A 23668-nucleotide genomic window follows, 5' to 3' on the forward strand; every position below is an offset into this window, starting at 1 on the left:
AAGGAAAGAGAGAGGGGAGTCGGGGGTTACCTGAGCCGAAGGGGGAGGTCGGTCGGCGGTGGGCGACGGGCAATGGGCGTCGGGCAACGGGTGACGAGCGACGGAGACAAAACAGAAAGGGAAAGAAAGGGACTCGAATTTGGGATTTACGGGGAAATTAGCAACAAAAAAATTATGTTGCTACTTGGCGATGGGGTAGTGATGGGAAATTTTTGCCACTGATCCATCGCTAAGTTACGACGGATCGTGAGACAAAATAAATTCCTTCGCTAATTAGCGATGGATTACCGACGGAATGTTTTTCGTCGCTAATTTCGTAAATAAGTGAAATTTTAGCGATTAATAGCTTTCTCTTGCTAATTCATCGTAAATTTGTGACAGAAAAAATTTATCGCAATTTTTTGTCGCTAATTTGCATTTTTCTTGTAGTGGATTGGCATTAATTAGAAGAAAAAGAACTTGAAATGAATGTCTTGCTTGGTAAAGTAGTACAAAAAGAAGGAACATCAAATCCTCCTCATGCATCATCATTAATATTGCAATCTCAAGGAGGGTTCTTCCTTATAGAGGAAAGTTTCTTAGAAGAGCTCAATAAAAATTTTAAGCAATTTAGAATGACAATAACTTTTGAACCTTCTTAAAGTTATTCTAAATTGTATCCAAAACATATGGAGAAGGATCTTTATCCTCTAAATTATCAACCTCGGGTCTTTAAGAGATTCAATGGGTTGGATGTCCAAGAGAACACTTGGCCTATTTCATAGCCTAAGACAATTTGTCTTGTACCTATATTTACTTGGTATAGCCATTTTACTCCACACTAAATTGGGAAGAAAAACAGGATAAGTTCTTGGGTAGGTTTTATAGTCAACAAAGAATTATCACTACCTCTCACTTAGTAGAAACTAAGCAAAGATCAGATGATCCAGAAAAACCTGCAACCATCAATCCCATGTTGCATGATGTCGATAGAACCAAAAATATTCAATCAGCTCTCAGACATTGATCAGAATATCAAACGCACCTATGATTGATCTAAGATAAATTCTATTAAAAGAAAAAATACTCGTAATAAGGGTAATACATTTTATAGTGTGGATGAAATAGTGTCCAATCTCAAACCAAAGCTTAATGAAGCTAAGAATGAAAATAGTAAAAACACAAAATATGATAGTAGCAAGAAAGGTAGTAAGAAGGGTAAGACAAAACTACCTTGGAAGAAAAGTTAAAGAAGAAATACTCTTTCAATGATGATGACGTAGAAGAAATTTTGGAGTACATATTAAAAATTAAAACAATTGAGCTTTCAGAGTACAAAAGACCAAGGGAAGCAAAATAGATAAATAATTCTAAGTACTTCAAATATCATTGTCTTACCAGTCACAAAATGAAAGAGTGTTTTGCACTGAAACACTTTATTCAAGTCAAGATCAATAAAATCCATTTATACTTGGAAAGGTGGGCACAATTCAAAGATAAAGTATTAGCAAACATGACCACCATACAGTTACTTCCTCCAATAGACTTTCCATAAGCTTTTCTCTATGAATCCCAAATAATAATTGAATCAGGTTCTTTAGTAACACAAGTTTAAATAAAGAGATATTGTTGTTAGGATTTGTACTTATGCTATGAGAGTTTTAGTACTAATTAATACATTGAGAATGAGTTGGTGGATGGGTATGGTGACAATTGGAGGTATATAACACGTGCCTAAAAGTTGGGTGTAACATTAGATGGGTTCATGTTCATAGCTTTAATTTATCTAGTGCTAGCTATTTTTAATTTTGTAGGTAAATTGCTTCAGGGTACAAACTGTTTATTTTATTGGTTGAGGCTGATTCTTGTACCCCCCATATTAGAAACATGTAAGATTGTTAATACTTGATAGAAAATGTTCCTAATAGTGAAGAATGAAAGTATAATTCAAGAAAAGTGTGCAAGCAAAACTAAAAAGCATAATGCTATTGAAAAGTGGGAAAGCTAACAGTGGAGGGCAGAGAAAAGTATACAATTCATGTTATCTTTTTTGTTTCCTTATGTAATATGAATGGTTCTTTTTATTATTCCCTATAATTTTTTTACACTTTTGTAACTTTCATAACTTATTTTCTATATTATGGCTCAGATGATGGTGTTGGTGAATGGTGGTTAGCAAAATATACAAATCTCCCAAATGCAAAAGAAAGTACAAAAAACACGGAGGTGAATCTTTAAATTCTGAAAATGCTTTTCAGAGTGAAAAGAAAAGGAATTTTCTTAAGTCCTCAAATTTTTTGTAGTCCAATTTCTTATTATTAAATGTATTTGTTGAATTGAAGCTAAACAAGGCAGTGTTGCATGCCTATTTAATCTTTATCTTTGTTCTTTCAATTGTATATAGCACATTTGCACAACCATGTACTACCATCTTTTGGAAGGCCCATGGTGCACTTATGTGTTGGCTTCTTTTTATGTTGGATACGCTTCTTCGTCTGCATCTTACTTAGGAACACGATTCTGATGCAAATGATTCTTTGTTGTACATGTAAAGTTAATACAATTTAGTTTGTAACTGAAGGCCTCAATTCATGTTGTGATCATGGCCTTCTTCAGAAATAAAAATACCTTCAAATAGGCATCATCAAAATGAAACGGTTGATCCTTCGAGAGTAGATTATATAACAATCTATAAATTTTGCTAAAATTCTTAATGAATCGCTTGTAGAAACCTGCATACCCTAAGAATGATCGCCGCACTGAGGTCGATGAAGATAATTTGGCTATAAACTACACTTTAGCATTATCAACCTCGATCTCTTTCTCGGACATAATATGTCTAAGAACAGTCTCCTACCCCAACACCCTCCCTTATGATTTATGAAAATGTTCATTCAACCCCTTACTAATCAAAGTTAGAATCAACCAAAAAATTGGCATGTATATTCTCGAATTGAGAGAGAAAGAGAGGAAGAGTCTACCTAGTAAATAGTAAAGTGTTGCATTCAATCAATAATGCATGATGGTGTAGGAAATTAATGAGAGAGGTGAGAGGTGTTGGTTTAATGGAAGAAGGAAGAAGGGTGAGATTAAACAAGGAGGTTGGCTAGCTTGTTGAGACAGAGGTTTGGAGAAGGAGATGGGTAGGCCAGATTGGGTTGGTTAGATGAGAAGAGGTTAGGTATGATTGAGATTGGTTGTTTCACTTATTATTAAATTTGTGTGGCACACAGACCATTTCAAGCTCGTTGTGTGAAGTGAGGTGATTCTTTTGTCAATTTTTGCTTCATTCAGCCTTATCAACAATGGTCCACTTGTTCCCGGACAGATTTCATAAATCTTGATTTTTTTTTTTTTTGGACTTATCTGCAAATGACTAAATCATATAGCACAAAAGCCACCCAAGAGAGAGAGAGAGAGATGCATCCCTGCTGGATGATGGTGCTGCAAGTGGCACTGGCTGTCCTAGCAGCCGGGATTCACCACACCATGGCTGTTGGGCTCATCAACTACGACCCTCTCAATGTCAGATGCTCCACACAATCAAACTATACGGCCAACAGCACCTACCAAGAGAATCTGAACACTCTGCTCCTATCCCTCACCTCCAACGCCTCACTCATCAAGACCACTGCCGGCAAAAATCCTGACAAGGTCTACGGCCTAGTTCTCTGCCGCGGCGATGTCTCCAGCGAAGAATGCTGGAACTGCACATCGATCGCCGCCACCATGATCCAGGGCATCTGTCCCGGCAGCAAATCAGCGATCATATGGCGATTGAAATGCGAATTGCGCTATTCTAGTGACAATTTTCTTGGCACCATGGACACCATCTTCTTCGCCATGAGCAACGTCAACAACGTATCCGATCCCACTGACTTTAACCAGAAGTTGGTGCAGTTTCTGAGGAATCTCTCTTCCGTTGCGGCCAATTTGAGCTCCATGTATGCGAGCAGCCGCACACGGCTCACCGATTTTCAGACCCTGTATGGGATGGTGCAGTGCACAAGGGACCTCTCCGCGGCCGACTGCAGGATTTGCTTGGGCCAGGCAATGGATTATATTTCTGCTTGCTGCAATCAGAGACAAGGGTCGGTGATTGTGAGTGCTACTTGCAGTCTAAGGTATGAAATATATCCATTCCTCTCAGGTTTCCCATCCTCATCAGATGCCCTCCCGCCGCCGGATCCTAATGCAACCAGTGAGTTGCTCTCTCTCTCTCTCTCTCTCTCTCTCTCTTGTGTTTGTGTGAAGTTACGAAGATGACTGATGCACAAAATGGTGGTATTGGGGTGCAACGAAACCCGGTTCATACGCCCTCTAGGATTTCATTGATGCCACTTGTTTTGATCAAATCTGCTCGCAAGATGGAATCAGCATGATCGATTTAATAAGAATCGGCAGTGTTATTTAAAAAAAAACATGAATTTTAAAATCGCAAACTTTTTTAATTTTTTAGAATCACCAAAAATCCTCCACACAAGTTGGATTTTAGCAATTCAAATGTTGATCTTCACAAAATGGATGACCTAGATCACACTTACAAGGTATGGTTTGATGAAAGCAACTCGCATCAATGAGATTCCACGGAGGGTATAACGATAAGGATGACTTCGGGGATGATTGAAGTGGCAGCCCACGTGATGTCGGAAGAGAGCATTTAATGCTTCCTTTTTAAAAAAAGAGAGAGAGAGAGAGACTTCGGGAATCATTTAAACTGAATCGGGTGCATAGGACCACAAAAGTGCTTATCCATCTTAAAGATGAGTAGTTTTAGTGAGGCTAAATTGTTAAGTATAATGGAAAAATGACTCCTGTATTTTTCCAGGTCGTGTGTCCTAAAAGAGTGGCTTTTGATATTTCATTAATATAGTTGAAAGCTCAAAAGACACCCGAATGGCTATGTGGGCACCTTTGGAAGTGAGAAAAAGACAAGAAAATTTTACATAAAATATGAAAAGCTGAGCCCTCCCACCTTGGGTTCAAGTTGGAGAATTTTTTTCGTCCATAAACTTTCTTGTTTTTTCTCTAATTTTCATGTCCATACATACGAAAAGTTATCCACCAAAATCAGTGGAGCAATGGTGGTGAAATCTCTCTCAGCCGTACGATCACATGCTTTTCATATGATAAGATTCAATTTTTATATCAAGTTTTTACCATTATCAAACTTGGTGATAAAGGTATAGAATTATTACCAATATGGCAATAAACCCAATTCCATGAAATATGGCATGCTATTCGGATTGAAGAATAGGTTCATTAGTGACCGACTCTAGTTTATATAAATATTATGTCAAAGTAGGTTTCAAATGCATGTTTTTCATTTTTTTCATGTTCTTGTAAATTTTCTTGGTCTAAATCATCTAATCAATGCAGGTTCGGGTTCAAAGAAAAAAACTAGTGCCGCCATAATTGTTGTCTCGATATTGATTCTTTTACTCTTGGACTCTTGTTAAAAGGAAATCAAAGAAGCAAACTTAAAGGGATAAACAAGCTTAATTAAGAAATTGAGGACATGGAATCATTGATTTTTGACTTGGGCATCATAAGAGATGCCACCGACGACTTCTCCGAAGAGAACTAGCTTGGGGAGGGTGGGTATGGTCTCTTATAATCTTTAGGGTATTAGGGTTGTTCGGTAATCAAAATCCAAGGGTCATAGCCCCAAAAATGACTTGTCCCTTGTTATCGTTGCAAAATTTTTGTTATTTTGCAAGTCAAACGGACCTTTTGAAAATAACTCACCTTCGTTTTAAGATGCGGGAAAATTCTGTAGAATGGGACTCGCCTATCGGTACGAGGTTCAACTATTTCAGGCGCCATAATCAAGGGTAATTGAACCAAGGATCAACGTTGTGCTTTCCTTTATTCAATTGTCTAAAACGTTATTTTATTTCCTAAATGCACAAAGAATCAGGCTTGTGCTATGAACTTTGAAAATTTTTGACAGAAAACATGATGTATGCTTGGAATATTTTAGAAATTCTTAAAAAAATGAGATGTTTTGAAAATCGTGAGTCAGACTTGGAAAACGCTTTGAAGAAAGGAAATTGATTTTGAAAAAGAGAAATACTTGAAAAATCGTGAGCCTCCATTTTTTTATTGAAAACGCTTTGAAAATTGAATGTCTTGAGAAATCGATTTTGAAGAGAAGGCTTATAAAACTGGGCTTGTAGCCCTATGATGCACACTAACCTACATGATGAATGAATATGGTTTTTGTAAAATCTTATTTAAAAGAAAATAAAAATTCAAAAACTCATTGAGAAATTTCTTTTGTTTCAAAAGTTAATCTTTGTATAAAAGAAGAGGGGTTTTATGTGCCTTATAGAACTTGAACAGGATGAATTCTCCACATATACTTGACTATGGCCATGAATATGTTTTGAATATATCTCATTAACTCCTATTAGGTCGGTTTTCGAAAAATATTTAGAAGTACTTTGAAATATGCATTGATTTTCCAAGACAACCTAAGAGTGTAGGTCGACTGTAACTTAAGAGAAAATGATAAATCTGGATGTCTTTCGTATTCTGATTATGGCTACAAATACGACCTCAACCAAGTTTATTAAGCTCCTAAAAGAAGGTGCACGTGTCATTCATATTGACCATTGTAATATTTGTAATATATGTATGAATGACAAACAATAGCAGTTAATACTGAAATTAAACTATATGCAAATGCAGCTTAAGCTAATCAGGAAGAAAATTTTTATTATTTTTTTAATATTACAATTATAACTTATATTAAATAAATAAGAAAATACAATCTTTTTTGCAAAATTAGCAAACTTGTTAGTGAAAAAATATAGATTTTTCTGGATTTATCTCACAATATCTAGAAATTGAAGGATATTTTTCAGAAATTAGCCATTTCTTTGCTTCCATGAAATAAAAAATCATAAAGAAAGCTATAAATGGATGCATGATTTGATAAAATATGAGATTGAACTTGTTTTGGAAATTTAAATTGCGAAATTAGAGAAAATAACCAAAATACCCCTTAAAGCAAGACTATAGCCTTGAAATCAAGGTTTTTCGAAATAATTTTTTGAGAATATCTTCAATTTGGGTATTAAAAAATTGGTGAAATTGTTTAAGAAGCTTTTTGACATGATTGAGAATATAAATAAAACTTGAAATATGAAAATAATGCCCAAAATTAGAAATATAAAATAAAAATGACAATGTTACCCTTATTTTGGTGAAAATTAGGGTTTTGAAAAGACTAATTTTGGAAAATTGAATGAATGAGATGCCAAACGACTTTGAAAAAATCTCAATTTTGGTTTGAAAACTCCTAATAGCCTTAGGAGCATCCAAGAATTAAAAAATTAGGAAAACTTTTCAGGAAAAAATAGGAAGTTAGGTTTTGAAGGTGGATTTGGCAAAACTAAGACTGGTTTTTACAAAAATAAAACAGTTAGAAAAACTAGTTGGGGTTTTTCGTCCAAAAAAACTTCTAAAAGAACTAAATTTAAGCCCAAATTGAGTCCTAAGACTCAGAACATGTTTTAGAAACAAATCCTTTTTACAGAATTCAAAAATAATTTGTAAAACTTGAGTTATGATCAAATCATTTGAGTTAAAAAAAATTGAAACAGGAAATAGGGATTAAGAACAGGTTTCTGTATTTCGAGTGTTTGAGGAGGTAAAAAGATTCAATCTTTCTCAATTTTTTGGGAGAAGATGCTTGAAGATAAAAAAAGATACTCCACTAATTTACATATTTCAAAAATCAATTTTGGTTAGTGCTGAGTGACTTTAGGAAGTTAGGGTTTCTGTTTTTTAAAATAGGCCAATTACAGAATCTGGATTATGTACCAATATTAATTTTTTATGAAAACAGGGTATCAAATCGACTCCAAAAATCATAAAATTTGGTGAAAAAATACTAGACAAATAAACAAGGAAAACTTTTTTTACCGATTTGAAAAATCATCTCCCGTTAAGAAGATATGACTCAGACAAGTTGGTCCTGATTTTGCAATCTGCCTGACAATGTAGAAAAACAGGTGCCAACTTTGATTTTTGAAAACAGGGTTACAAAACTAAAAAAAAAATGATTTGTTTATTGGAAGTTGTATACATATGTATGATTTTATCATAAAAATTTTATATTTAAATAAGGAATATAAATAGGTAAAATAACTTCATCATGAGACGTCCAGAATTCAAGACTGAGAAGCTAAAATACCAAAGCAAAATATGCATTTCAACTATTAACATAAGTACAAATCATACATATATGCATTATAAAAAATTATAGATGGATGAACATTTGGAAACCCCATTCTTATATATAAAATAAACATTATGCCTTATAAAATCCATATGAGAAGTGTTTAGACCCAACCTTGAAGACGAACACAGGCACAATGCTAAGATATAAGAAATCTCTTTTTAGTCCATGTAGAGTGGAGTTCCAATGGCACTGAACCCTACACTTTAGGAGAAAGGGGTGTCATTGCCTCTACAATGCCAAGCTTTAATGGCTATCAAAGAAAAATAATATGGACCGGGAGGGAGAGAAGAGGAGAACGAGAGAGAGCCAAATATTAAAATTGGGAGGGGAATGTTTGACCCCCTACTCCAAAATTGAGTTTTCATAGAGCGAGATTAGGGTTGGACCAAGATGGAGGGTGGAGAGTAAATGTAGGAAGATGGAGAGAGGAGATGGTTCAAACCGACCAACTTTTTCAAGTTTCAAAGAGAGACTTTTCTTCTTTCAACAAAATGGAAAAACAACTTTTTGAAATTCTGCTTTGTGTGATCCATTTATGGACAAATCTTGAGAAGAAGTAAGACTCCTTGTGATTTCAAAAATAAACTCTATTTTTCCAAATTCTTTTGTTTTTATTATTTATTATAATTTTTTTTACTTAGTTCACTACACAAAAGTTGACTTCCATGTGGGACCCACATTTGGATCCAAATTCGGTTGGGTACAATCCATCCCAATTTGGATCCAACTCCAAAAAGGAAAAAAACATATTTTTTATTTTTAAATACTTGAAAAATTATACATTACATTAAATTCCAAATTTAATTTATAAATCATATGTAATAATCCACTTAATGCTAATTAAGCATAGTTTCATCTAAATGCTAGTCAATTAGGAATTAAACTCTAATTTAATTATAATTAGTAAATGAATGCTTAATATTGACCAATTAAATGCTAATTAATTGTAGTTAACCAAGCAATTACTATGCCACTATAATTGACTAAAATTCTCAACTAATATAGATTGAATTTGCTATATAAAAAATTTCTTTATATTGATTAAAATTTCATAAAATTTATGGATCTTATAGATTGGCTGCTCCTTCAAGATCAAACACGAGGTTTTGATCGACTGCATGACAAACCTCATATGAGTCCTTGGCAGCACTTATAACGGGATTTTCTTGTTTGCTAGCTCATGATCTGCAAGGAAAAAGTTCCAAGATGGTAGTAGGTACTTTTTTTATTAAGTGGCACAGTTAATGTCGATTTTCTCCTAGATCAAATATTACATGGACTCTGAACTCCACGCAAACTTTCAAGGTGGGAACCTGATATGGATCTGGCATAAGTCTCGTTCTTTAGGGCTTCATGACCATATCTAAGCAAACTTCATTACCTTTATGTTTTGTCTCATCCCTGACCATATGATCTAATTCAAGGTGCTCTTTGTAATGGACCCCAGTAACATTTTTCTGAAAAAAAACTTTTTTTGCTCCCCTAGAAACAAGTGTATCCACCCGATGACTTTGCACCTTATGATGGATCTACACAAAAGTTGGTGTTGTCGCGCTCATGAGAGTATCATAGGAGAGGTTGTGAGGTGATTCCATCTTTGTGCCCTCAATAGTAGTTGATTCTTCGTTAGATAATGTCAACTCACTAACTGATTTCTGAACAAGTTTATTGGTGGGCGAGTTTAGCGTTGCCCATCATGGTGTTCTTAGCAGGCTGGGGTGTCTAGTCTGATTGAACATTCTCTCGATCCATGGTGCATTGTTGTGACATTGGTGATGGCCCTGCTGATAAAGGAATCACCATCGATGGCAAGTTTGTCAACAAAGTATTCAATTGTGTAGAACTGTCATGAAGAGATTGGAGCCTCCAGTAGCAACTATCGTAGATATCGAATATCTCTATGATTTGGTCATTAAAATCAACTCATATGAGCTTCCCATGTATGATGGCAACCGACTTATACCATCGAAGGTTGCCACATTCACGGGGGGCTACTTCTTCGACAACATGTGCCTTTCAGAGTATATTATTGCAGATAAAGAAGCGCTTGAGTTTAAAGATCTACTATAACACATTTTCACCCTTAAAGGTATAGACATCAAGGTGAGGTTTCTTACCCATTCTTCAAGTGAACTAATGCAGTGGCTCCTAGGAATGAGTTTGATCAGGTGTCCCTTTTGACACCGTTGAAGTTAGCACCCTGATCAGTGCCATGCTTTCACTTGTGGAGAGAGTCCAACCGATCTCCTTGGACTTCTATGACCCTCTCAATGTGCTCCAAGCAATTATTTTTTTGTCACTCTTTTGCCTTCATCAACACATCTTGAATTGGGTTCGCTCGGCAATCCCTGAGCATTTTTGCCATGTCAGCGAATCTCTTCAACTTTATCATCACAAAGGGATTGAGATTGCTCTTTGGTATGTTCTTCGCTTTGATACCACTTTGTTAGGTGATTCTCAAGGATCGGTTTGATTGGTATGGAGTTTGGAACAAAATTTTGTCTTGGGCTTGCAAGAGATAGGTACTCTAGTTTGAACCCAACACAAGTGAGAGATCAAACCTGAGGTTCTTGGCCCTGAGGCTGGGATGAATTTGTTTGAGGTGAGGTTCCTATTGGACATAATGGAGCAGTGGTCTGAGGGCAGTCATAGTGAAGGTTTTGGGTGATTTTGGGAAAAGCCCTATAGAAACGAGAAAATCGGGTAAGCTAAAAATGACCCTAGAGGATAATCAGAAGAGAGTGATAGGATTAGGATAGACTAGATCAAGGGTTTGTTGGTCACCTAGGGATGTGTTAGGGTTAGAATAGACTGCTATAGGTTAGAAAATTGTAAAATAGGTCATTAGAAGGCTGGAAAGATCGAATAATAAAATCAAGGCCTTTGAGGTTAATCAGATAGATGTGGTTTTGGTTCTAGGGCTATAAGAAACAAACTAATGCAATCTAGGGTCTAGTTATGTGTCTAAAAAACTAATATCAGAGGGTTAGGGGACTAAATGCTTGAGTTAGACTTCGAAGAGGGAGGTATAGCAAAACCATAGTTGTTGAGGCTTGAAATAGCTTTTTCGGATAATATAGCCTTCTTGAATTTCTGAAAGAAACTAGTGAAGGGCTTGAGCCTTTTGTATAGGCTGAATCCACCACCACACATGTGATGCCAAATGAGATCAGAGGGAGAGATAAGAAGAAGACATTAGAGAAGTAGGGATATCTAAGAGTGAGGAGAGAGAAAATATGGTGTCTAAGGATTGGGATGCCAAAGAGACAGAAGGAAAAGGAGAGGAGGACTACAAGGCTTTATGAAAAAACTCAATGCATTAATCAATTATTCATATGATTTTACGAAACCTCCTTATATAGATGCAGTTTGGGTTGAGTCCTACTTACATAAAAAAACAACTAGATTAGTACTTCTTACCAAATGACTACTCAAAAGAACCCAGCAACTAAAGGACCATCTTATAAGTAATTAACTCTAATTAATTTTCTAGAACTAGGAGATGTCCTCTATGATTCTTTAGCATCACAAGCCCCCTAGGTAGACCTTGCTCTTAATTATCATGTCTTGGGGTCTTACAAGTGTTCGACTTCTGTTTTTTATTGAGACTCTGGATCTTTGACTTGTCAATCATTAGGCAAGCCATGTCAGTTGTCACGTCTTTATCCTTAGACACACACACTGTTGGTTGACCTCATTAACCTTTGAAGGATCTAGATTCTAGGCACGAGATCTTTACTATATTCTAAAATTCAGGCTATAATCATTTTGTTCCATTATAACGGGCCTAAATCACTTGGTTTTATTGTCATAACAAAAAGGAGAAATAAACCACCTGCTGCAAACTCTATCTGTGTACTTAGAGGCATACACTTTTTGGTATACAAGTTTAAAACCTTTAGAGCATTAATTGCTCCATTTGACTTTTGTGTGGCATCTGTTTAGCACACTTGAAACCGAGCTCTTATAGGGAGAGAGACAAAATCTTAAACTGCCTGATCAAGTGTGATCGAAATGCCCCAAGGGGGGTTGGGATAGTCGGGTGGGGCCTTTGCTGCTAGACAGGCCATCAAGGTTCAATTTTCATGGGCGTTACCTCTTTGTGCAAGTCAATGCATAGCATAAACCCTGGAGGCAGGGGTCCTAGCCTTGGAGTTTTATGCAACCGGCACAATGACTATAGGTATGGCAGGCTAATACAGCGTGACTAGGTCTTTGTGTTGGGTGCGATTTCTTCGGGTTATAAATTAAAAAAATGTGTGATTGAAACCCTAGTGACTACGATTAGGACCTCAATTGATATATATAATTTCATCTTCTTGTTGCTCCAATTTTGTGACCTAGTATCTATTATTTTATAATCTAAAGTTGCTCATTCTGACTACCATAAATATTAGTAATGCCTTTACCTAACACTCACAAGAACATCAATTGTTCTCTCTTTTTTAAAAAAGAACTTCATTTGACAATATGATGATGGTTAACTTTCAATGCAGGGCATAAGTTGAATTCTGTAACAATTGTTATTATCATCACCTCTGCAACGTGTGGACTTCTCTCTATAGCTTGTGCCATATTTGTGCTCCTCAAGAGGCAAAGACATATAGGTATCCAATGTTATTTGTATATTTGTAGCTTACTTTAACTTGTTCTATCTTGCTTCAGTTCTTAATGTCAATTTTATTCTCTTACTAAAAAGTAAGAGTGTTCCTATCTATAATCTTATTTATATGACAGAGAAGAGAAGATATAATGATGAGATCTCCCTACTTGATATCGGTAGCCCCAGTAAGCAAGAGGAAAGCCAGCAGCTACCACAAATTAGCCTACGGACCATCCAAGATGCAACAAATAAATTCAGTGAGGAGAATAAGCTGGGACAAGGTGGATATGGACCTGTTTACAAGGTACATAAACGCATTACCCATGGCTTTTTCATTTTCTTTTTTTCCTTTTTTTTGAGAGAGGTTTTTTCGAATTTAACTCATGAGGTGGTACTTCAATCAGGGAAGGCTTCCTAATGGGCAAGAGATTGCAGTGAAAAGGCTTTCACAAAGATCTGGGCAAGGATTAAAAGAGTTTAAGAATGAAGTCAACTTGATTGCAAAGCTTCAACACAAAAACTTAGTCAGGCTCCTGGGTTGCTGCATGGATAGGGCAGAGAAGCTGCTCATATATGAATATATGCCAAACAAAAGCCTTAATTTCTTTCTTTATGGTTGTATCTCTTGCTCTTATGCTCATACACATGCATTCATGCACACACACAGGTCATTAAACAATTTTATTGAAATGATGTTTAGATCCAAAGAAGCGTACGCTGCTGGATTGGGGGAAACGGTTCAATATCATCATGGGGATTGCCAGGGGCATGCTTTATCTCCATCAAGATTCTCGACTCAACATCATCCATAGGGATCTCAATGCAGGGAACGTCTTGTTGGATGATCAGTTGAATCCAAAAATATCTGACTTTGGAATGGCAAGGATTTTTATTGAAAAACAGGGTCAGGCAAATACCAATGTTATTGTGGGAACATAGTAAGTATAAGATTAATTACTTTGTGCAATTTATGTCTTGATTACTTAAGTTTTGGATTAAGATGCCATTATCATCTGTCCGAACAAATTCTCTAAATCCAATATCATTTATTGCATGGCATAATTTCTAAGAAAATCAACCAATGGCGTTGCACCTTTTTCTTGTAGTGGATACATGGCACCAGAGTATGCTATGGACGGGCTATTCTCTGTAAAATCTGACGTATATAGCTTTGGTGTTCTACTATTGGAGATTGTTAGTGGCCAATTGAACAGGGGATTTCATATGTCCGAACAATCTCACAGCCTTGTTGGACATGTAAGTTTACCACTACCAAGGACTCTCTCTCTCTCTCTCTCTCTCTCTCTCTCTCTCTCTCTCTCTCTCTCTCTCTCTCTCTGATTTGTTTGGGTGATTTTTATACTAAAAGTCAACTGATGGCTTTTCACACCTAAGAGAGAAGATTATGTATAAAATCAAAAGCATTGTATAATGTTTTGAAGCCTTTTTACATGCTATTGTGTGAAGCAAGCACAAGGCTGTGTTATTATATAGACTGGAGCTTATTACTGAGTCTGGGAACAAAATTCTCTTCGTCAAGGTTGACATACCTATCTTGAGTCAGCATTTTAGGCAAAAGCACCATACTGCTGACCTAGGGCTTGTTTGCAATCCCTTGTGAGTCTTGGATCCTATGACTGTATATGACAATCATAATACTTTCTTAGGGTTGGTGAAACATGAAAAGATACAATGCTTGTCAGTTGTGATTGTTCTTTCTTGTTTTTGTCTTGAATCTTGTGAAAGTTAGTCTTGTGACCAACAATCACAACTTACACTTTTTCAAGCTTTTACTTTCTCACCTGTGACCAAAGCAAACATGCACCTAGTCTCTCACCAGGATGGGTTATCTAATGCAATGGGGTCATTTCCATTCAAGGTTATGATCCTCATAGTGAACTATTGGATGTACGTTGGTTACACTCAAGCAACATTGTTCAGGTAAATGACACAAAGTTTGTTGTAGCACTACATAAGTAGGAATCCCGCTTCCCAAACCCCCCGGAAGATGGACAAATAAGATCCACCCCATAGAAAAGCCCTGCCTAGATTAAGGACCCCCTTCTCAACCCGGCTATACATTCTATTTACACCATGTTAAGATTTCATTGAACATTGTTAAGCATGAATCGCATATATATATTAAGCAGATTTTGGATTAGGATAGACTTGTTGTAGAGAAAAAACGGGCTTTCTCCCAAGTGCAAAATCAATGGAAGCAATATATATATATATATATATATATATATATATATATATATATATATATATATATATATATATATATATATATATATATATATATATATATATATATATATGACAAACGAAATAAAAGAAGCACACAAGATTTACGTCGTTCCCTCAAACAGAGGTACATCCACGGCGACTGATAAGTCAGCACCTTCCACTATCTTTCAAACAAAGTTTACAAAGTGGCCAAAAGGCATAAGCCTTACAAACATACAATGGTGTAGAGAAATAACAAGAGGAAAGACCTCACCAAAGAACAAAGAACAAATGTTCTAAAGAACCAGCCTCACGAAGCTATCCCGAAAGAAGTGAAGAAGCACTTCTTGCTTTGCTCGAACCACACCCTCTACACCCGCACTCTCTATGTGCTCTGCCTATCTTCTCTGCTCACCTTGACCTCCTTAAATAGAGAACGAGACTCGCATTAATGTGGAAGTCGAGACGACATCCACAAGCCACTATGCATCTGAATCGACTTTCACAAATCACTATACTGCTGAAGCACAAATTGCTATGCAGATGAAGCACCATCCACAATTTGTCATCCTCAAATTGTTGTACAACTGAATTGCCATTCAGCTGAGAGGACATCTACAAATCGCTATCCAGGGAATACAGAAATCATCCTCGAGACAATAAAAGGTTGTGCTTGAGAATTCCTCTACAATAATGAATATGCGTGGTTCCAATGAGATCAGTTATCGAACGATCTATTTCCAAGATAGATGGGTCCCACAAACGAGAGAAACCCAACAATTCTCGACTTTACGACTTGTGTGGAGGCTTTGACCATTCCTGCCAAGAGTCAACACTTCTCATGCTTGTCCTTAGACAATGTCTTAGTGAACATATCTGATGTATTATCATCAGTGTGAACTTTCTCAAGTTGTAACAGTCTATCATTCAAGACATCTTGAATCCAATGGTCTCTAACATCAATATGTTTTGATCTTGAATGAAATGAGGAATTCTTGCTCAAGTGAATTGCACTCTGACTGTCATAATGAAGGGCATACCTTGTTTTAATTTCAACTCTTGTAAGAAATTCTTCAACCATAATAATTTCTTACTTGCTTCTGTGATGACGATAGACTCAACTTTTATGGTGGAGAGAACTACACATTTTTGTAATTTCGATTACCATGCAATTGCTCCCCCTACAAAAGTAATCAAATACCTAGAAGTAAATTTCCTACTATTGACATCACCAGCCATATCAGAATCTGTGAACCCGTCAAGATTAGGCTCACCTTTTCAAAAACACAAACTCATCTTTGAAGAGCCTTGAAGTTACCTTAGAATTCATTTCATTATTGCCTAGTGTTCTTTCCCTGAATTTGACAGAAATTGACTAACAACTCCAACAACATAAGCAATATCTGATCGAGTACAGACTATGGCATACATCAAAGAACCAACTGTTGAAGCATAAGGAATTTTTTGCATCTCATTTTCTTCTTCATCACTTGTAGGACATTGACTTGAGCTAAGTTTGAAATGGCCTGTAAGTGGACAATTAACAAGCTTTGCTTTATCCATATTGAATCTTTCAAGAACATTTTTAATGTAATTCTCTTATGTTAACCAGATCAGCCCATATGATCTATCACGAACGATTTTCATCCCAAGAATCTGTTTGGCTGAACCTAAGTCTTTCATGGCAAAGACCTTATTCAGCTCTAACTTCAACTTGTTAATCTTGCTTGTGTATTGGCCCACAATTAACATATCATCAACATAAAGCAAGAGAATAGTAAAATTACCATCTGGGAATTTCTTCACAAACACACAATAGTCTGTGGTGGTTCTTGAATACCCATGCTCAGTCATGAAAGAATCAAATTTTTTGTACCATTGTCTCGGTGCTTGTTTCAATCCATACAAGTTCTTCTTCAGTTTGCAAACTAACTGCTCCTTACCTTTGTCAATGAAGCCCTCAGGTTACTCCATATAATTTTTTTCTTCTAAGTCACCATGCAAAAATGCAGTCTTCACATCAAGCTGATCAATTTTTAAGTTCATACTTGCAACTATATGAGGACATCTTCACAACTGGTGAGAAGATCTCATCAAAATCAACTCCTTTCTTTTGACCAAAACCTTTCACAACAAGTCGTGCCTTGAATCTAAGTTGAGAGTTGTTTTCATCATTCTTTTGCCTTAAGACCCAATTGTTTTTCAAAACCTTCTTTCCTTTATGTGGCTCTACCAGATCATAGGTGTGATTCTCATGCAATGACTTTGTTTCCTCTTTCATTACCTTAAACCACTCAGTTTTGTTTTCATACTCTAAAACTTCTTCATAAGTTTTTGGCTTACCTCAATCTGTTATCATCACATACTCGTTTGATGAGTATTTTCTAGATGGTTGTTTCTCTCTGGTAGATCTCCTTAACGGAGTCTGATGAAGTGGCTCATGGGGTGTCTGCTCTCCCTCAATTTCTGGCTCAGCATTTTCTTCCTCTACATCATTATAAGATGTTTGCATCTCCTCAATGAAATCATGAACAACAGGTGAATCAAGAGGATCTAAGTCAACAAGATCACCAGTTCTAGACTCAGGTGTCGCAATCTTGTCAATGTCTTCAATAGTCTGATCTTCTAATAAAACATCTCAGCTTCTGACAACTTTTTTATCAATTGGATCATGCAATCTATAGCCAAATTCTTCATAGTCATAGCCAAGTAATATGCATTGCTTTGCTTTTGGATCAAGTTTGGACCTCTCTTTATTTGAAATATGAACAAAGACTCTGCAGCCGAATACTCTCAAGTGATCATAGGAAGCTTCCTTCCCTATCCAAACTTTCTCTAGAACATCTCCATTCAATGGAATAGAAGGGGACAAATTGATAAGATCAACTACTGTCCTCATTGCCTCACCCCAAAAGGATCTTGGCAATTTAGAATGTGACAGTAAACATCTAACTCTCTCAAGAATGGTGTGATTCATCCTCTCTGCAACCCCATTCTGTTGAGGTATCATTTTTACTGTCTTTTCATGCTTGATGCCATGGTTGGTGCAATACTGATCAAATGACCCAATGTATTCACCACCATTATCCGAGCAAACACATTTCAACTGTCTACCCGTTTTTCTTTCAATCATGGTTTGAAAGTACTTAAATACATCTATAACTTGGTCTTTAGTTCTTAGTGTATAAGCTCAAACTTTTCTAGAGTGGTCATCAATGAAAGTAACAAAATATAGTGCACCACCAAGTGTCTTAACCTTTAAAGAACCACATACATCAGAATGTATCAAATCCAGAACATGAGATTTTTTAGATGCAAAGTTTCTACGGAATGATACTTTATTTTATTTACCATGAAAACAATGAACACATATTTTCAAAGATATACCTTTTGTCTCCACTAGAAGCTCTTTCTTGAACAAGACTTACAGTCCTTTCTCGCTCATATGCTCGAGCCTTCTATGCCATAAATCGGTGGATGAGTCATTCTCCACAGCATTCACAACACTTGCAAATCTTTGCTTGCATAGTGTAGAGAGAACAAGTCTTCTTTTCTCTTGCTAACACCAGAGAACCTTTGGTTAGCTTCCACCTTCCATCACTGAAATTGTTGTTGTAGCCTTCATCATCCAACTTTCCAACAGAGATTAAATTTAGTTGTATATCTGGTACATGCCTCACATCTTTAAACAATAATTTGCAACCAATATTTGTTTTCAAGCAAATGTCACCTATACCGATAATTTTTTATATATCTTCATTTCCCATTCGAACATTCCCGAAATCACCTTGTGATTAAAAAATAAAGAAATCAGCTTGCGAGGAAACATGAAATGAAGCTCCAGAATCAAATACCCAATCAGTCTCTTGACCGATCAAATTGATGTTAGTACCATCACGGACAATCATGAGCTCACCATTTGTGACTGCAGTCGTACCAATTTTCTTTTCCTGTGATTTTTTCTCTTTGTTCTGCTCTTTGAACTTGAGCTTTCTGCACTCCTGTTTCATGTGCCCTTTCTTGTGGCATTAATAGCACTCGACGTCTTTCTTTGAACTCGAGTTTGATCGGCCTTTTGATTTTTCATGGTTGTGCGGAACCCTGCTCTTACTCCTACCTCTCCTTCAATTTTCCATCACAAGTGCCTCGGAGTAAGAAGGACCTGATGATTTTCTTCTAGTCACTTCATTCAACAGATTGCTGGTAACTTGGCTCATTGTTACCATTCCATCAAGTGTGGAGTTACTAACTGTGACCACCAAAGTTTTTCAGCTTTTAGGAAGAGAACTAGGAAGCAACAAAGCTTGCAACTCATCATCAAAGGTAATTTTCATGGTGGCCAACTGATTTACAATGCTTTTAATCTCATTTAAATGTTCTGCAATAGAGGATCCCTCTTTATATTTGAGATTCACAAGCTTTCGAAATAAGAAAGCTTTATTTACTGTCATCTTTCTATTATAAAGACTCTCCAGTTTGGTCCAAAGACTATGCGCTGAATTTTCTATGAATATGTGATAAAAACGCTATCGTCAATCCATTGCCGAATGAAACTGACAGTTTTTCGATCTAGCTTTTTTCACTCGTCATCTTTCATCTCTTTTGGTTTGTTGTTGTCACCCTCTATGGGTCCATCCAAATCTTTACAAACCAAGAGATATTCCATTTTAGTTTTTCAGGTCATCCAATTTGAGTCATTCATGCTAATCATATGCCCAACGTTGTTTTTCATGATTTCACACACAAAATATAATGAATTGAAACTAGATGAACCAAGCTCTGATACCAGATATAGAGAAAAAATGGGTTTTCTCCCAAGTGCAAAATCAATGGAAGCAATATATATATGACAAAAAAAATAAAAGAAGCACACAAGATTTACGTGGTTCTCTCAAACTGAGGTATGTCCACGACGACCGATTGGTCAACACCTTCCACTATCTTTTAAACAAAGTTTACAAAGTGGCCAAAAGGCATAAGCCTTACAAACACACAATGGTATAGAGAAATAACAAGATGAAAGATCTCACCAAAGAACAAAAAATAAATGTTCTGAAGAACCAACCTCACGAAGTTGTCCCGAAAGAAGTGGAGAAGCACTTCTTGCTTTGCTCGAACAACACCCTCTACACCCGCACTCTCTATGTGCTCTGCTCACCTTGACCTCCTTAAATAGAGAACGAGACTCGCATTAGTGTGGAAGTCGAAATGACATCCACAAGCCGCTATGCATCTGAATTGACTTTCACAAATTGATATGTTGTTGAAGCACAAATCGCTATGCAGCTGAAGCACCATCCACAAATCGTCATCCTCAAATTGTTGTACAATTGAATCGCCATTCAGCTTAGAGGACATCTACAAATCGCTATCCAGCAAATACAGAAATTGTCCTTGTGACAATCAAAAGCCATGCTTGGGAATTCCTCCGCAATAATAAATATACACGGTTCCAATGAGCATGCCATAAATGATCAGTTATCGAACGATCTATTTCTAAGATAGATGGGTCCCACAAAGGAGGGAAACCCAACACTTGTATCAGCGTCCCCTAAGTATGCTAAGTAGATTTTCTCAAAATATCCATCATAAACAGTAGTGATGATTCATGCGGCATGAGGCAAAACCTGCACACAGAGCCGGACCTGTAAAGAGGCCAATGAGGCTTGGGCCTCAGGGCCCCTGGGCCCAAAAAAAATTTAGGGGCCCATTTTTAAGGCCCGAGCTCCCCATTTAATATAATATAAACATTTAGAATATCATATTTGTTTAGTAAAAATATAAATCTTATCTTTATTTAAATGATGATAGTATCAGGTTGTGTCTTATTCTCTTAACTTTCTTGTTTCACTGTAATTTCTGATTTCTAATTTTTGTTAGCAGTTAATTTTTGTTAGTTAATTACTATTAATTATTTTTAGTTAATTTCTGTTAATTGATGTTATTGCTAGTTAAATCTAAAAATAATATAAATATTTGTATTAGTTAATCTCTGTTAATTAATGTTGAACAACTTGATTAAACTGATTTGATAACTATTTTTGCCTCTAAAACAATCAGACGAGTATTGTTTAGGTAGTTTATATAAATATTTTATACATTTTTATTTAATATAATATAAATATTTGGAATATTATATTTGTTTAATGTAAATGCAAATTTTATTGTTATTTTGATTCTTTAAAAAAAAATCGGAGGCCCTGCCCCCGAACTCCTACTATTAATAGGGGACCCATTTTTTCCCTCTGCCTCAGGCCCCATAAAACACAGGTACGGCTCTGCCTGCACATACATTGAAAATTCATCTTTTTCCTTCAGGCCATGCACACCTCTCAAGTGTCCATCATATGATTTTGCAGAACTTTGTCCCCTCTTTTCAAATGCAGGACAAGTCTGGCGTGGGGTCCCTTTGTCCCACAGCTCCAGTGAGGCTTGTCCCAAGAATCAAATGCGCTCTCGAGGAAATCACGAAATTAATACTTCAACATATTTCTCATCACACGGGCATTTCACTTAGAATGTGCTTTTTTTGTTGACACAACACGACAGTGAACATGCCATGACACTTATTCAACCTTTGATGGGTGCCTTCAACATCATGTATCTATCTTTATTTTTGTATTTATAATATTCCTTTTTATGTTACAGTTACTTTACAAGGTGCCATTAATTACATGCGTTTCAATTTTTAACTTTGATTTTTGTTGAATTTTTTATTGATCACAGTGGCTTAAAATGGTCCTTCGAGCTGCATTGTACTGGATCAAAAATTTTGAATGTACATAATTAAACATAACACAAACACACACGCACACACCCCTTCAACTTGGATGCTTAATTTTGTCTTGGTTCCAGTTTTATTTTTAAATCAAATTACCTCAGCTTCAACTTGCATCTTGGTCGCTGCGTGCTGAACTTTATACACTAAACAAGAATCTCTGTTTATCTTAAAATGAAATTGACCAACAGGCGTGGAGTTTGTGGTGTCGAGGGGAAGGTATGGACTTTATGGATCCAATGCTTGGGGACTCTGCTCTGACAGGTGAAGTGCTAAAATGCATCCACATCGGTTTGCTATGCCTTCAAGATGATGCTGAACAAAGACCAACGATGCCATTCGTCATTCACATGCTTGGAAGCGAGTCTTTGCCACTCCAGGTACCCACAGAGCCCACATTCTCTACTCGAGCTATGACCAAGTCCAACCAACCGTCAACAAGTGGCAGCAATATTTCTGCCAATATGGTTACCAATACTGAAATTTTTCCAAGGTAAACTGTGCCCTCCTTGGGAAACAAATATTGCCTATTCAATCAGACCTTTTAGGAAATACATTTGGCACGGAAACTATTCAGATACTCTTACCCAAACCACCGCCTTGCAGATTGGAACAAGTCTTTTTTTTGTTGTTGTTTTGTCGTTTGTTGTGGTGGTGACTATATATTGACGCATCAAAATTGTCTTGGTGATTATGGTATATGAAAGCATGTATATCTTCTGTCAATTAATTTTTACCAAGATACAGTACTTGAGATCGATGAATAAGCTCGAACAATGGATACTTTGAATCTAGCTGCTGCAATTTTAAATTAGCAAACGATGCAATGATTTGAGTAAAGTTCATTTGCTTGTTGAAATGGGATGTCTTTATTTGGTGTTTGAACTTTTGCAGTACATCTTGGGACAACTTGCTTGTGGTTGCATTGTAAAAGATCAAGATCATTCAAAACCCTGAATTCTGACAAATTAAGTAATTGTTTCCTGCATATCCAAAAATCCTGGTAACACGGAAACGCCAACTAATTTGGATGTGCATTAACCATGTTGTAGCCCCACACAAACAATGAAATTACTGGTGGATTTTTGAAGAAAGAAGCCCCAAATTACTCATGTTTGAAATTTGACCATGTATGGTCTCAAGCAGGTTCCGTGGGCCTGGTATCAACACCTCAGTTTCTACTTGGTTTCTCATGATTTTATTATCTCTAAATCAGATGCTTTACTTTTTATTTTTGAGCAGAGTAAAATTCATCTTTTTATTTATGTTTTAGTCTATGTGGATGATATAGTCATCACAGGCAAGTCCTCGACCAAAATCTCGTCTTATTTCGCGTTTTGGTGTGGCCTTTTCTATCAAGGATCTCGAGCGACTGAGTTATTTTCTTGACATCGAGTTGTTCTATTGTCTTGCGGGCATGACTCTCTCTCAACGGCTATATACTCTAACTTTACATCAGCCGGCTTGTATGGCTGATGCCAAACTCATTTTTATCCCTATGAGCTCATCCTCTAGGCTTTTCAAAGACAACTCACCATTTTTTCAGAATCCTACACTCTATTGCAACATTATTGGTGATATGCAATATCTCTCTCTTATTTGTCTAGACATCTCCTTTGCGGTCAACAAAGTATGTCACTATGTGCATCAACCGACTAATGCTCATTGGACGGCTGTCAAAAGAATCGCGGTACTTAAAGGAGACTTTGCATCATGGCCTACTCCTTCAATCTTTTCCCTCTCTTCGGCTCAGTGCCTATTCAGATGCGGATTGGACTTGTTGTTCAGATAATCATATGTCCACTGCAAGCTTTATTGTTTTTCTTGG

The 23668-nt window shown here is 36.5% G+C and overlaps 1 protein-coding gene across 1 annotated transcript; it reads left to right on the forward strand.

The window, feature by feature from the left end:
- The first annotated feature begins 3402 nt into the window (after window positions 1-3402).
- On the forward strand, window positions 3403-22725 carry LOC149826642 (cysteine-rich receptor-like protein kinase 25). Its single transcript, XM_090020089.1, has 7 exons — window positions 3403-4180; window positions 12727-12837; window positions 12968-13137; window positions 13238-13448; window positions 13534-13771; window positions 13940-14090; window positions 22032-22725. The coding sequence occupies exons 1-7, from the start codon at window positions 3415-3417 to the stop codon at window positions 22335-22337; spliced, it is 1953 nt and encodes a 650-aa protein (XP_089876215.1). The 5' UTR covers window positions 3403-3414; the 3' UTR covers window positions 22338-22725.
- Window positions 22726-23668: the final 943 nt, after the last annotated feature.

Source organism: Nuphar pumila, chromosome 10 (genome assembly GCF_984573655.1).
Source record: "Nuphar pumila chromosome 10, dmNupPumi1.hap1.1, whole genome shotgun sequence".
In the NCBI taxonomy this organism is placed as follows: Eukaryota; Viridiplantae; Streptophyta; class Magnoliopsida; order Nymphaeales; family Nymphaeaceae; genus Nuphar; species Nuphar pumila.